At 44.8% G+C, this 13,808-nt stretch overlaps 4 protein-coding genes across 9 annotated transcripts in view; 3 read left to right on the top strand and 1 right to left on the bottom strand.

Annotated features, from left to right (window-relative positions):
• Positions 1-344: 344 nt before the first annotated feature.
• On the top strand, positions 345-3,924 carry LOC126980985 (uncharacterized). Its single transcript, XM_050831526.1, has 5 exons — positions 345-957; positions 1,628-1,734; positions 2,201-2,379; positions 2,897-3,001; positions 3,334-3,924. Exons 1-5 carry the CDS (start codon positions 807-809, stop codon positions 3,473-3,475), a joined length of 684 nt encoding a protein of 227 aa, XP_050687483.1. The 5' UTR covers positions 345-806; the 3' UTR covers positions 3,476-3,924.
• A 152-nt stretch (positions 3,925-4,076) lies between these two features.
• On the bottom strand, positions 4,077-10,197 carry LOC126980983 (phenazine biosynthesis-like domain-containing protein 1). Of its 2 annotated transcripts, none has more exons than XM_050831522.1 (7): positions 8,427-10,197; positions 7,628-7,713; positions 6,785-6,986; positions 6,245-6,482; positions 5,562-5,734; positions 5,272-5,334; positions 4,077-4,959 (listed from the first exon to the last, which is right to left on the bottom strand). In XM_050831522.1, the coding sequence occupies exons 2-7, from the start codon at positions 7,709-7,711 to the stop codon at positions 4,847-4,849; spliced, it is 873 nt and encodes a 290-aa protein (XP_050687479.1). In that variant the 5' UTR covers positions 7,712-7,713; positions 8,427-10,197; the 3' UTR covers positions 4,077-4,846. The 2 variants fall into 2 exon arrangements, with proteins under 2 accessions (XP_050687479.1, XP_050687481.1); XM_050831524.1 differs by lacking the exon at positions 8,427-10,197 and adding an exon at positions 8,178-8,357.
• A 1,308-nt stretch (positions 10,198-11,505) lies between these two features.
• Positions 11,506-12,446, top strand: LOC126980984 (L-xylulose reductase-like). The gene has a single exon (XM_050831525.1). It carries the CDS (start codon positions 11,657-11,659, stop codon positions 12,386-12,388), a length of 732 nt encoding a protein of 243 aa, XP_050687482.1. The 5' UTR covers positions 11,506-11,656; the 3' UTR covers positions 12,389-12,446.
• Positions 12,447-12,907: 461 nt separating this feature from the next.
• The window catches only part of LOC126980982 (leukocyte elastase inhibitor-like), a 66,299-nt gene continuing 65,398 nt past the window's right edge, over positions 12,908-13,808 (top strand). For all 5 annotated transcript variants that reach the window (XR_007733692.1, XM_050831514.1, XM_050831517.1 and 2 more), the window contains exon 1: positions 12,908-13,074. Coding sequence is in view for 4 of the 5 variants with exons in the window: in XM_050831514.1 (XP_050687471.1) it covers positions 13,016-13,074 (59 nt within the window). In the remaining variant the exon portion in view is untranslated. The remainder of the gene's footprint in view (positions 13,075-13,808) is intronic.

Raw genomic sequence — 13,808 nt, 5'->3', positions numbered from 1 at the left:
CTAACCACTCAGGCACCGCCTCCCCAAACATATATATATATATATATATATATATATATATATATATATAAAAGTGATCTATAAATATGTGTAGATATATATATATATATATATATATATATATATATATATATATATATATATATATATATATATATATATATATATATATATATATATATATATATATATATATATATATATATATATATATATATATATATATATATATATCTATATATATATATATATATATATATATATATATATATATATATATATATATATATATATTCCTCGTAAAAGAGAATGTAAAACAGAAACCTTTACCACTGCAGCGAAGATACAAAGTTAAGGAATATTAGTGCAAAGTAGAGGACGAAGAGGATCATAGAATTTGTAGCTCGTCATCCTCCGGACAGCTTTTAGATCCGTGTCCCCCTATAGCTGGGGGACCCGAACCAATTAATGGCAGCAAATCAGCTTTCCACCGGCAATGAGGTTCAGCAATACTGATTCGTCCCTTGGCGTCATTAGCATAGCGGCGGGGGAGGCGCAGCGGCAGGAAAGTCGTGGTCAGCCGGTGACGTCTCATATTGTTTGAGCTAATCGCTCCATCAGCCGGGCCGCCGACCAGGCCTTATAAGCTGAAGGAATGATGTCTGGTGCTGCAGTGCCGTACTTGATAGAGTGAAGGAAAGTACCTGTGTCGCATCCCTGAGTCTGTGCTTCATTCAGAGCTGAAACAGTTGGTTAAAGGATAACACGAGTGAGTTCTCAGCTTCCATCTAGACAAACCCGGAAGGATGAGGTCATCGAGGTGCAGCAGAAGCGTCAAGCCCCTGGCGGGTGAAGGATCAACGACCTGCCTCGTCCTGTTGGCCTCCCTTCTGCTGGCCCGCTCTGCCGCCGCCCTCGCAGCCGTCGAGGAGGCGCCGGCTGTCCTGCAAGCTGAAGGTGCCTCAGATCGGCGTCACGGCGCCTTGCCGTTGTTGACAAGGCAGTATCAGTTACAGCGTATGTCACCCTCACAAAGTGGTCGACGTGCAGTCCGATACCTTAGGCGGCGGTGGACCGCAGCAGTCTGAAGGGTTTGCTGTGGAAACGTTTGCTAATCATTAATGTTGCCGCAGTGACTGCAAGACAAGTGAAGTGTAATAATATAGTGACCTCAGTCTGTGTAGCTCATAAACAAATAATACTAAAAGTATTTGAAACAAGCAGTAGCAGCTGAGGGGTTCCTTTAATAGTTCATAATATCGCTTGAAGTGATGCTCTGTGTGCTTTGGTGAGGCTTGTTAACACGTTTGTGACAACTCAGTAAAAGTTATGCTATGTTATCTTCAGAGAGGTAAGAGGAGCAATATGAGAAACAGTGGAAACTAGCGAAAGATTACGAAAAGCTCATTTCTAAGCGAGTATAAGGGCATTCACGGACACAAAGAGTTTTGTGCCACATTCGGTCACCAGCAGTTGGTTAAACCTTGTAGCTATCAGTGGGTATTTTATGATATAAATTGAAAAATATCTTCGTAGTTGAGACAAAAAGAGTTGCTGTAATAGTTCTTAGAGGACGGAAAGAGCCACTGAGGCGGAGGGTAACTGTTGCCATGCTTGTCCTCTGCAGGAACGCGGAGCGGCCCGGCGTGGCTGGAGGCGAGGAGCCCCGCGAGCGAGGTTGCCACGTCCAGGGTGCGCCGCTTCGTGCCCTTTCCGGCCTCCAGCACTCTCGAGGTGAGGACACTGACGACCCGCCACACAGCCACTTGGTCCTGACTCTGCTTCTAGTTGTTACAAAGTCCATAAAACGGCCGTAAGCGCTGCTATATCAAATTACATGAGATGCCTATGAATATCAAGGAATTTACCCTTATTTTTCATTATGGATGCATACCCCTGAACTCACTGTTCCCTCTGACGTTCTTGTCATGTCAAAAGTTGTGTATCTTTCACCTTTTCTTCCCATCAAATGGGTATTTTTGATCCCACACCTCTGTCTCCACTATTCATTTCCATTTGGAACGGCATACTTAACATCACAGGCTGACTCAAGTTGTACATGTCCCCTTTTTTCTTTCATCAAAGTTCCAATATCTCGCCTCACATTCCCTTTCTTCATACCTGTTCGGACTGACACTAAACACCGTGCAGCTCAACAGGCGCCCTCCACGTAACTTTACTTCTCATCCTTTTCTTACAGGCTACTCTCAAGCTGATACTGCCCGTGACGGGGAAGATCGGCCTGAGCACTGTAGTACTAGCAACTGCCTTCGTCTTCAAACTACCCACAGAGTACTTGTCATTAGGCAGGAGTTACAAGGACACCGCCGCCGACGAAAGAGCCTTCCTGTACACCAGCATCGAGTCCTTCCTTGATGGGTTAGTCCGGATGTATTACCGTGTATTGTGTCAGCTGGAAGAACGTGAATAACTTCGAAATCACTGTGTTTAATGCTCCTTATCTTAATGGCTGGTTTCGATAATTATCGGCCAATGCGATAATAAGTGGATTAAGCTTATGGTTCATTTCTCTAAAGACATAATTTACTCAAGATGAATCTGCGGTCCCGTTCTTACCATAATATTATTTCCTCCATACATATCACAGTACCACCCCCGAAATGTTTGAGAATATGAACCTTTGTTGCGGAGTCCTCTGCTAAAGTGATTGGGAAAGGGATCCCGAGATTACACGATAGTCAGAACGAGAGGGCTATCAGGAGTGGATGAAGTTTGACGTATACGTTGATGTTCTTATGTCATGGAATAGTAGACTCATTAGATCTACGAAAACCGAAGTCATTGCTCAGGTTGGTCTTTGGAGGTGTTTGCTGTGGGAGCCAAAATTGTGTGTAAATGGGCCAGGACTTACACTGCCTCCTTCCCACCCCTGCAGCCTCGGGTATGACGGGCGCTCCTGTACCCTGAGGACTCTGTGTGAGATCGCCGAGGCCCCCTTCGAGCACGACCTGTACGGGGAAGTGATCAACCTCGTCCTCTCGTAAGTAAGATGGGCAACAGGAGGCCTAAGAAAAGGAGCAGGAGAAGAAGGAAGAGAAGATGGAGGAGGAGGAGAGGGAGGAGAATGAAAGAGCAGTTTGTCCCTTCTAATATTTCAAGACCATACCCCTGTCAAATGTGTGTGTGTGTGTGTGTGTGTGTGTGTGTGTGTGTGTGTGTGTGTGTGTGTGTGTGTGTGTGTAGGTGAAATCAAACTTGAACCATCCACTCTCTCCTCAGCTAGTCGTTATTATCACCAAGTTAATGTCTACTGGAATAACCTTTTATATAACCCGCCCCTGTTAACTCTTCCCCTTCCTCCCTCCCCTTCAGCGCCTCCCTCAGCCCCAACAACAGCGTGGAGTACGATGACTACATGCTGGCGGAGCACTACGGCCGCAACTACGGGGACTGTGGCGCCATCTACCACACCTGCCCGACCTCCGTCCTCGACCTCATCTCGCAGTCCATCTAACGCCGCCGACCAAGCCGCTAGTCCAAGAAAGCTACAGCGCGGTTCCTCCTTCGGGGCTGTCATGGTAGGGATTGTACGTAAATGTATTAACAAAGCTTTAGTTTTCTTGTGATTTATATCTACGATTCAAATTGTGTCTCTCACCCTTGATCTTCGTTTTCTTTAAGTTTACCCATTGTGTTAGCTGTAAATCTCGCTTGGACTATTATGGTAGGGTTTGCAAATGTTTCAAAGAGGGTATAATCTGTCTTAATCTGTCTTCTCTATCCTCCTGCATCTTTCTCCCCGTGTCAAAGATAACAACCCACGTGTTCATAAGAGCTATTGTACAGATATTCCTCAAGGACTGTCAGGGCAGGGATTGTAAGTTGCTAAGTACTATATTACTGTCTTATTTATTTCCCCGACTAGTACTGTATCACCGCCTCCGAGCGAGAGCCCAGTGTTCAGGCACGCCAGGGTTCCCTATGCTGGGCTGCAGTGGTAGGGACTTGGCTACTCAGGGGACCTTTATAGTGTTCTTTACTTCTTAATCATACTGCAGCAGTGTCGTCTTCGCTCTTCCTCGTCAGTAGCTGTAGGTTATTTAATAAGGCCATGGTCCAGTTTATTATATTCATTTCAGTCATTATGTATCTGTTCACCTTTGCTCTTATTACTTTGAGAGTTGCATTCTTCTTCAGCTTTTAGAAGCAGGCTATGTCACTAGATTCATACATGTGTGTATATATATTTAATAATTAATTTATTATCTAGTTCAGATAGAGGCACTCTGGCACACTGTTGCTTCCTAACTTCTTCTCCTCAGTTTATATTTAGGATACCTCACCGTCTTCCCGTTCCCCATAATAGTGACTGGTATAGATTTAGACTCATGAAAAATATAACAAACTTTAAAGAGTAGGTATTATTTTCCAAAGTCCAGGCTCTCAGGAATGGCTCCGAATATTATGTTTTATGCTAAAGCCATAGGCGTTGTAGGCTACGTTTGTATAAAAATAAAATGGTACATCTGCAACACAAACTTAGTATTAATGTTCATTCAATAAGATTAATGTTACAGTTATCTGTTTCTCCTTGCGTGTGTTGGGTTTTGCATGGAGAACATGGTGTTTGTCAATAACCCATTCATTCGGTTATGGCATACAAACACATCAGGACTATGAATGATCAAAGCTATTATCTGTGTATCCCCCAATAACAAGATTCATTTGGGTTCATTTTACAACTGTCATTCATCATTCAATTACACGATGATTTGTACTGTCAAGAACACATAGTGCGCCCCGCCCTGAGTATATGCTGGGCCATGCAGCACGGGAGGAGCCGTGGAGAGCGGTGTGGTGTGTCGTGGCCCGGCACAATGCTGCCTCAGAGGGTGATGTGACCCTGCATCACTAGTGTGGCCTCGCCTGTCAAGTCCACTCGACCGTCGTCCCTCACGGTGACCGTCATGTCGCCCCCTCGCGGGGACACCTGTCTACCTGCCGGTGGAGGGAGGGTTAGGGGTTGACCTCTGTATCATCTTCATCATCAACCGTCATGTAGTCCACTATAGAACAGAGGCCCTTCTTAACGACATCCACTTCTCTCCGTATAATAATGTATTCCTACCACTGAGCTTTTAGTTCTGTCAAGAAGCTTTCAAATGGGCCGTGTGGGTAGTGTTTAGCACAAAACTGGCTCACTGTGAGAGAAGTTTGATGAACACTTCAACGGAGCAAGGGAAACACGTATGCCCAGCGATCTGCTTGTGCCCGGCGATCCTAACCTAAGGAGACGTAAGAGTCACTCACATTTCAGGGAAGGGCGTCCAAGCTGTTCAGACCAAAAAGGCCCCAACACCGTATGAGCTGATCCTAGTAAAAAGACAGATAAAAAGGCACATCAGAAAGATAAATATCACACTAATACTGTATGTAATATTTGCGTTTGTACAATGAATAAAAAAATAATAATAATAAATCCAGGTACGAGTTAGATCAACAGGTATATGTGCACTGGCTTCATGTCATATACCTCATAGCTATCAATGAGAGGAATATAAAAATAATAATCGATATCTGTTCAGCTTATACTGACTAACCTGTGACGGGATCCTCCGGGATGCCATTCCACGGCGCAAAGTAGCGCGAGTAGCAGTGGTAGTCTGCCTCGTCTTGGCCACCCTCCAGCGTGAGGATGACGCCCTTCACTAGCGACCCGTCGTGCCTCCTTTGAAGATCTCCGACGTCCATTTGGAGAGCCTCAAGTTGTTGTCTGATAGAAGAATTAATTAAGTAGTAGAATTGATGGCTGCTTCCCTAAAATTGACTTGACAATCGTGATCATTGCTATCATCTATCACTTGGCATTTCCCAACGTTCTAATGTTACTGTACTTCATACCGCTCTGCCAGTGGTTCTAATTCATCCTTTCACATGGGTCTGTCAGTTAAGATTTCTGCAGTTCCTGGGCTGCCACTGTTACTTAAGTTATCTATCTGTCATCCGTTATGGGCGAGTCACTATATTACGAATACCAATGAGCCTTGCCAATACTAAGCTTAAACAAGGAATAATACATTTGCTCGGAGCGTTAAGCGAATAGATGTACTGAATCACAGATGAATACGATTAATGCATACAATTAACATAAATACGACAAATACGTTTAACAGTGAGGCTTGACAATATTAAACTCTATATAAGGAATAATACTTTTGATCGCCACGTTAAGCAGAGAAATGTACGGAACCACAAATGAATGCCATGGACTCTGAGAACGCACCTGGAGCAAGACTGATGAAGACGCACCAAGAGCTTTTTACTGGTTCTCGAGAGGAGTACCTGAGACACTGGCAGACCTCCACTGGCTACCTTCAGGAGGCCTGCCAGCTGGGCCTCCTCGGCGGGGTCAAGGGGCCGCGGAGGGTTGGCGGGAAAGTCTAGGGTAATGAGGGTGCCATCCCGTTTTGCTACCAGCACCCCGCTCTTCGTGTCAAACTCCAGTCGAGCGTTGGTATTCCCTGCACAGAGTAAGAGTATGAGTATATGAGTATGCTTATGTGTATTCACTGATTATGCAACACGATTCCTCTTTTGTCCTAAGCATTAGCACTATGCTGTAATGCGTCTCATATGACTCTCTCTCTCTCTCTCTCTCTCTCTCTCTCTCTCTCTCTCTCTCTCTCTCTCTCTCACACACACACACACACACACACACACACATGATTTACCTACTTAAAGCATAATCATGGAGTTAATGAGGAAAGCGTGACCCTGGATATAACAATTTCTCTCAAAACAACACAACAGGAGTGGCCCAAACCGAGGCAGTGGAAGAGAACGTGGGCGGTGGCCAGGGTGGCGTGGCCGCACAGGGGCACCTCATTGGTGGGGGTGAACCAGCGAAGGGAAAAGCGGCCACATTCCTGCCACGGCCTCGTCCCTCCCGCCGCGGGAGTGACGTAGGCAGTCTCCGATAGATTAAGCTCGGCAGACACTTGTTGGAGAGTTTGCTCATCCGAGACCTATGGAGTGAAAATGATAGAATTTGTTTGTCTACCTTACAGCAAAATCTTTTCAAGTACATAAATTACGAGGACATATATGAAAGGCCTCTCCTAGCAGATTTCCATCACCGCACAACTTTTAATTTTCTGAGCCTCTTATTCATGTATTTTTTAGTCGTAACATTACTGTCACAGAGGCTAGCAACAATGACCATGACGGGCAACCTTGAAGTGACTCGCCACTCGCCGCTTGTCTCCACGCAGCAAACGTCCTACCCGGTGACCGGACTACACTGCCGCCACAGTGTTTGCTTACCAAAAAGGGAATGAACTTGATAAATTTTGATTCAAGGATATGAATGAACCGGTTCGCAAATAGGAGAGTGGATAATAGAACCAAAGAACAGCAATGTGGTGCGAAATGAGATTGGGGGTTAAAAAAAAAGTTAGACAAAATTTTTTTTATGAAAACGAGTAGATTGTTAAGCTAAATAAGTAGAATTTACCGAGACTTCCTTGTGCAAGCCTCTCAACTTCGAGTGTTAGAACAAAGGACAGGAACAATAGTGACGGGCAAAGGTCATGACTCGAGCAGGCATCGTAAGGTCAAGTGTAGATAAGGCTTATCATCTAGGAAAACAATAATAATGATAATATACCTGCAGCATGGGTATCACGGCTGCCGGGTTGCCGGAGAAGGGCCGCCTGGTGAAGGCGTCAACCGTGAACACGTCCAGCTTCATATCTACGAACAAAAATATCAGTTAATAAATGAAAACTAGTTAAAAAACACCCCGCTATTACTTCCCACCTGTCCACCTATCTCTCCCTTCCAGGTACTTCATCGATTAAACTGATTACCTAATTATAAGATATAATAGTGATCCTCTAACTCTTTCATTGAGACACACACACACACACACACACACACACACACACACACACACGGTAAGACAGCATATAATTTATCTGATGAGGAAGTTAAACGGTAACTTTTATATCTCAAATTTTGGTTGATTTACATTGTAACTTCGATAGATATCCTTCACTTCCTAATAGGTAATGGCGAGCTGACACACCACCATTAGCTTTAAGAATACACCCTTGCTGATGACTCTTCTTCCGAGAATAAAAAAAGAAATATCGAGCTGGAAGGCAGTACACCGCAGGTCACTGGTTAGACAGCATATTGTATATCTTTTAGCTTACTTTGCTGACCCCTTGTTTTGTTATTTGGTATTTTGCTTCTGCTTCTGCTGCGCCTGATATACAATAGATAGACTCAAAGTATATCAGCCTCGAGAAATCCGTATCCGATAACAAACCCACCTTCGTGACCCTGAATACATGGGTTGATTGTGACTGGTTTCATCACCCACTCCCACACAGAAAAAAAAATGTGCAAGTGGGCTTCATGTATACATCCGTTTGATAGAGGAAGACTATTGTATTACTTACTTGACGACGAATGTAGCTGGGAATGTGTCTTCACCACTTATCTAAGGGCAGCTGGGCGAGGAGCCTTGAGAGTTGAGACCTCCTCAAGGGCGGACTTCATACGTCTGGCAGCGGAATAATCACTACATTTCTCGAAAACTCTTACTCCTGCACGCTAGACCTGAATTGAATTGACTTTGTTTGTCTTGCAGACAAACCTCTTACTAGGCTAGTTACAAAAAAAATAACAGTCTCCATTGTACAAAAATACAAACACAAGTTGAGGTTAGTTAACAGAAAAAGGAATTGGAATGTAAATACTGACCATATTCCTGAGTAGGTACACATGCAGTTACCTAGATCATCACCTGGCAGCAAACTTTGGGTACTCTTTAATAATGGCAGCTACAATGTCATGATTAATGAACCAGGCGACAAGGGAAGGCACATCACTTATACCCTGTGGACGGTAGCAGGCTATGGCAGGACACTCAAGGACATAATTGATGTTGTAAAGTGTGACCTCCTGGCGTGGCACACACAGCACAAGACTCGGGTGGGGCACCACTCACCTCCCAGTAGTATTTATACCCTTGTCTAAGACGCATTACAACAAGATCAAATAAGGCACTCTTTCTACCGTAGGTGACATTAGTGTCTTGCGAAACATGGACATAGTGGATAGAGCTTGGACTACCCCTCTCATAGCAGCTGGCAATGTCAGAGTCGATTGAGCTTTGTGTGTAGAGTTTCAGTCTGCCCTTGATATAATTATAAGTATATTCTGCAGGAGTGCCTTCTAGAGTCCTATTAAGGGCACGGGGAGCCAAAGTATCCGCTTGTTCATTAAAAGGGATGCCCACATGAGATGGCACCCAAGTGAAGTGAACCCGATGATTATCCCTCTCTAAGCCGTCAATGGCAAGAAGACACTGATGTACAATATCGCCGTCACATGGAAAGGTAGACAGTAGTTTATATAATGCCCCTTGACTATCAACAAAGAAGAATACATCTTAAGCAAAAGGAACCACAACATGTAGTCCTTCAAGAATGGCATAGAGTTCTGCACGCGTGGAAGACAGGTGATCTGGAAGCCTCTTGGAGATCTCAATATCAGTGTAGGCATGTGGGCTATCACAACTGCGGATAAAGACACCACAACCTGATTTGCTGCCATCAATAGACCCATCACAATAAATATGGACAGCATGAACCAATTAAGGGGTAGGTTGCTAGTTTTTTCCATGAAATATGAGTTAAGTTCATGAGGAAACAATGCTGATTTTTGGAGTTTGTAGCTGTTCTGTGTCCACACTAATACTATGAGGTCTCCAAGAGGGGTACATAGGAGAATGGACAATGTTAAAATATAGGATTACAATATCAAGTCTGTTAAGCAATTCAAGAAGGTGACGTAGATAACGCCGCGCATTTCGTAATCGAACTTCTTATTCCTTGTTCCAACTTGAAGGACCTGGCACTTGTCTACGTTAAAGGGCATCTCCCATCAAAGAGAGAGAGAGAGAGAGAGAGAGAGAGAGAGAGAGAGAGAGAGAGAGAGAGAGAGAGAGAGAGAGAGATGGGTGCTGAGACAGAGGCCGTTGTGTTCCCTATCTACCCTATAATCTGCTAGCGTCAACAAAATTTCAGGTGTCAGGGGCCAAAACAGTGTATCGTTGCCAATCTGCTTTCTTTTTAATTATTGCGGGAGAACGGCATATATTTATAATGGAATTAAAATAACAATTACTTTATATTGATATTGGCGGCCTAATGAGGAATGTCAGGTCTCAAGAAGGCTTAACCTGTGAGTACTATTAGCACTCCGTGACGTCACACCAACGCATTTTGGGGCCGAGATAGTCTGTCCTCCCTCGCCCTAGAGCGAGGCAGCGGGCTCACTCTTATACGAGGTATCGCCCTATACAGGTGAAGACAGAGCCGCTCTGTGTTCAATATACTTTGGCTATAATATTATATTTGAGGACTCTTATACGAGGTATAGCCCCATACAGAAGTGTCGAAGCAAGTCTGACTGATATGGTAGGCTGCCGGGCCGCCGTCAAGACCAAAGCCAGCATGCTCGGCGGGAGGAGGAAAGAGGGGAAAGGGTGTGGGTGTCATTCTCAGGTTGATGAGTGGTGTTAAGACCGAGTGAGCACTGAGCAGGCTACGTGTTACCCCTGGTTAGTGGGAACACTTGATATGTTTTCTTCGTGTGTTGGTGCTACTTATTCCCATGTTTGCATGTTATGTAAGGTGTTAATGTTAACCTGTGTTCTGGGAACCTACACGTGTTATAAGTGTTGAAAGTGACATGAAAGTTAACCAAAAAAGTGGACCCTGTCCCTTGACCCTTAGTTCACCATCAGAATCTCTTAGGCTGGGGTCACACATACACGGTTCAGCGATACGTTTCACTGCGGATTGAATTTTGGCTGTTCCTTGCGGACTGTTACGGATAGTGGCAGATTATGGCGGATGGCTATACGTTTCATTGTGGATAGCTATCCGCGTTGAACCGTATCGCTGAATCGCGTATGTGTGACTCGGCCCTTTACAAATATATTTACCTCAAGTAATATTCTCAAAGTCACTCTACCCATATTATTTGGCAGATGATAATCCTGTGTGCGATAACGGTGCCTTATAAGACTTGGTAAATAAAATTACTGATATTACTCTCTGGTTTAAGTGATCAACAATTAACCGTGGCACTGTGTGGGAGACCTCTAGTGCATCAGGGTCGGGGCCTCGGAACTTCATACGTCTGGCAGCGGAATAATCAATACATTCCTCGAAAACTCTTACTCCTATCTGGACTTGATACAACACAAAATATTTCATTGTAAAGATATTCGTACAACCATACAAACGTTAGGACAACACTGCGAAACAAATCAGGATCGATATTCTCAGACGCTTCCACTTCTCACATCAACTATTTCCAAAGGCCGAATATGAAATAATCGAGTTCTAATGAATGCTTTTTTAAGTTTCTGGTACACAAGAAGGCTCAAACTACCACCAGAGTCATAAAACTAACCATGGATATGCCCAAAACTTCCACGAAAGCCTTGTGAAAAGTGTGTGCTTAGGCGCCGGGACCCCGGGACGAGCCTACGAGGTGACGGGGTCCGGGAGGCGGAGTGCCGGGAGTGGCAGAGTGGAAGCAGATACGCATCATTACACACCTCCCAGCTCCCACACGGGGCAGCAGAACGTGCCTCTTCGTCGCCACAGCCACCATGGGGAAATTCTCCGGACGTCGAGCGCTGGTGACCGGCGCCGGCGCTGGGATCGGGCGAGCCACGGCCCTCAAGCTGGCTGAGATGGGGGCGGAGGTGTTCGCACTCAGCAAAACCCTCGCCAATCTTGAGTCCCTGAAGGAGCAGTGCCCGAGTATCAGCATCATCTGTGTCGACCTGGGAAACTGGACCGAGGCGCGGGAGGCGGTCAAGAAGATCACCCCCATCCACCTGCTCGTGAACAACGCCGCGTATGCCTCGCTGGCCCCCTTCCTGGAGGCAACACCGGAGAGCTTCGACAAGATGTTCAATGTCAACGTCAAGTCCATCATGAACATCACTCAGGTGGTGGCCGGGGACCTGGTGGCCAGACAGTCAAGAGGAGCCGTGGTGAACCTCTCCTCGCAGGCAGGACAGCGCGCCTTGCAGGACCACACAGTGTACTGCTCTTCGAAGAGTGCCGTGGACATGATGACGAAAATGATGGCACTGGAGCTAGGCCCTAAAGGCATACGAGCCAACGCTGTGTCCCCGACAGTGGTCATGACTGACATGGGTCGCGTGGGCTGGTCTGAGCCGGCCAAGGCAGACCCCATGAGGGCCAGAATACCCCAGGGGAGGTTTGCAGAGGTGGAAGACGTGGTGAACGCCATCGTGTACCTCCTATCTGATGAGAGTGACATGGTGAACGGTACTTTGTTGGCAGTCGATGGAGGGTTTTTGGCTGCATAATTTATACACCCTGTATCATGGTGTATCTGTGATGTAATAAAGTCTTTGTGGTTAATAAGATTATTCATTATCCCGTAATAATTGACATGGGAAGGTAATCATTGACAGAGTAAGGTAATAATTGACGGGTTAAGGTAATGATTGACTGGGTAAGATAATACGTCAGGGTAAGGTAATAATTGACAGGGTAAGGCAGTAGTTGACAGGGTAAGGTAAAAATTGACAGGGTAAGTTGATAAATTAATTGACAGGGTAAGGTAATAGTTGACAGGGTATAGTAATACATAATTGACTGTGTAAGGTGATAATTGACAGGGTAATATAATAGTACCTAAATACTTGTCAGGGTAAGGTAATAGTTGACAGGGTAAGGCAATAACTGATTGAGTGAGGCAAGAGTTGACATTACTTATAACTTTTTTCTTGCGAACTTTCAATAAAAACAGCCCAGTAAACCACGGCCCAGGCAACCCTCTTCAACACCCTACAGCCACGTACCATTGAAAAGGAAAGTGTGTGAATAAGAAGAGACCGAGACCGAGCGGTACAGGCCAAAAGAAGAAGAGGAAGTGTGTGTGGGACGTGAACCTGTCATTACTATGGTGTGCCCGTGTCTGTGTGCCTGTCATGACCTTCCACCGAGTGTGTAACAGGTGTCAAGCAACTCTAGTGCTGTGGAGTTATACGTGAGTGACTGGTTCCTCATTACCCATATTACCTCTTCGTATTTACCTATTTGTGATTTTCAGGGCCTGAGCCAAGCTGGGATACTCGTCTTTTTGTCTCTGTTAGTCCAAGCTCTCCTTCATTTGCTGGGATAGTCCTGTCTTTTTGTCTGTATTTGTCCAAGCTCTCCTTCATTTGCTGGGATAGTCCTGTCTTTTTGTCTGTATTTGTCCAAGCTCTCCTTCATTTGCTGGGATAGTCCTGTCTTTTTGTCTGTATTTGTCCAAGCTCTCCTTCATTTGCTGGGATAGTCCTGTATTTTTGTCTGTATTTGTCCAAGCTCTCCTTCATTTGCTGGGATAGTCCTGTCTTTTTGTCTGTATTTGTCCAAGCTCTCCTTCATTTGCTGGGATAGTCCTGTCTTTTTGTCTGTATTTGTCCAAGCTCTCCTTCATTTGCTGGGATAGTCCTGTCTTTTTGTCTCTTTGTCATTTCGATAAACTTGGCATTATCAAAGTCACAGTTTTTATCCTTCAGACATAGTATACCGTAGTCCTTTTTTTCAGCTTGTGTGTGTGTGTGTGTGTGTTCAGCTTACCTTGCCAATGCTCCCAAGGTCAATTATTACCTTACTGTGGTATACATATTACAGTACCTTGTCAACTTTTACCTTATCCTATTAAGTATTACCTTATCCTGTCAACTATTATCTTATCCTGTCAGTTATTACCTTACCCTATAAACTATTACCTTA

The sequence above is a fragment of the Eriocheir sinensis genome, chromosome 46, assembly GCF_024679095.1.
Source record: "Eriocheir sinensis breed Jianghai 21 chromosome 46, ASM2467909v1, whole genome shotgun sequence".
NCBI lineage: Eukaryota > Metazoa > Arthropoda > Malacostraca > Decapoda > Varunidae > Eriocheir > Eriocheir sinensis.
This window is presented reverse-complemented; position numbering and strand designations above follow the sequence as displayed.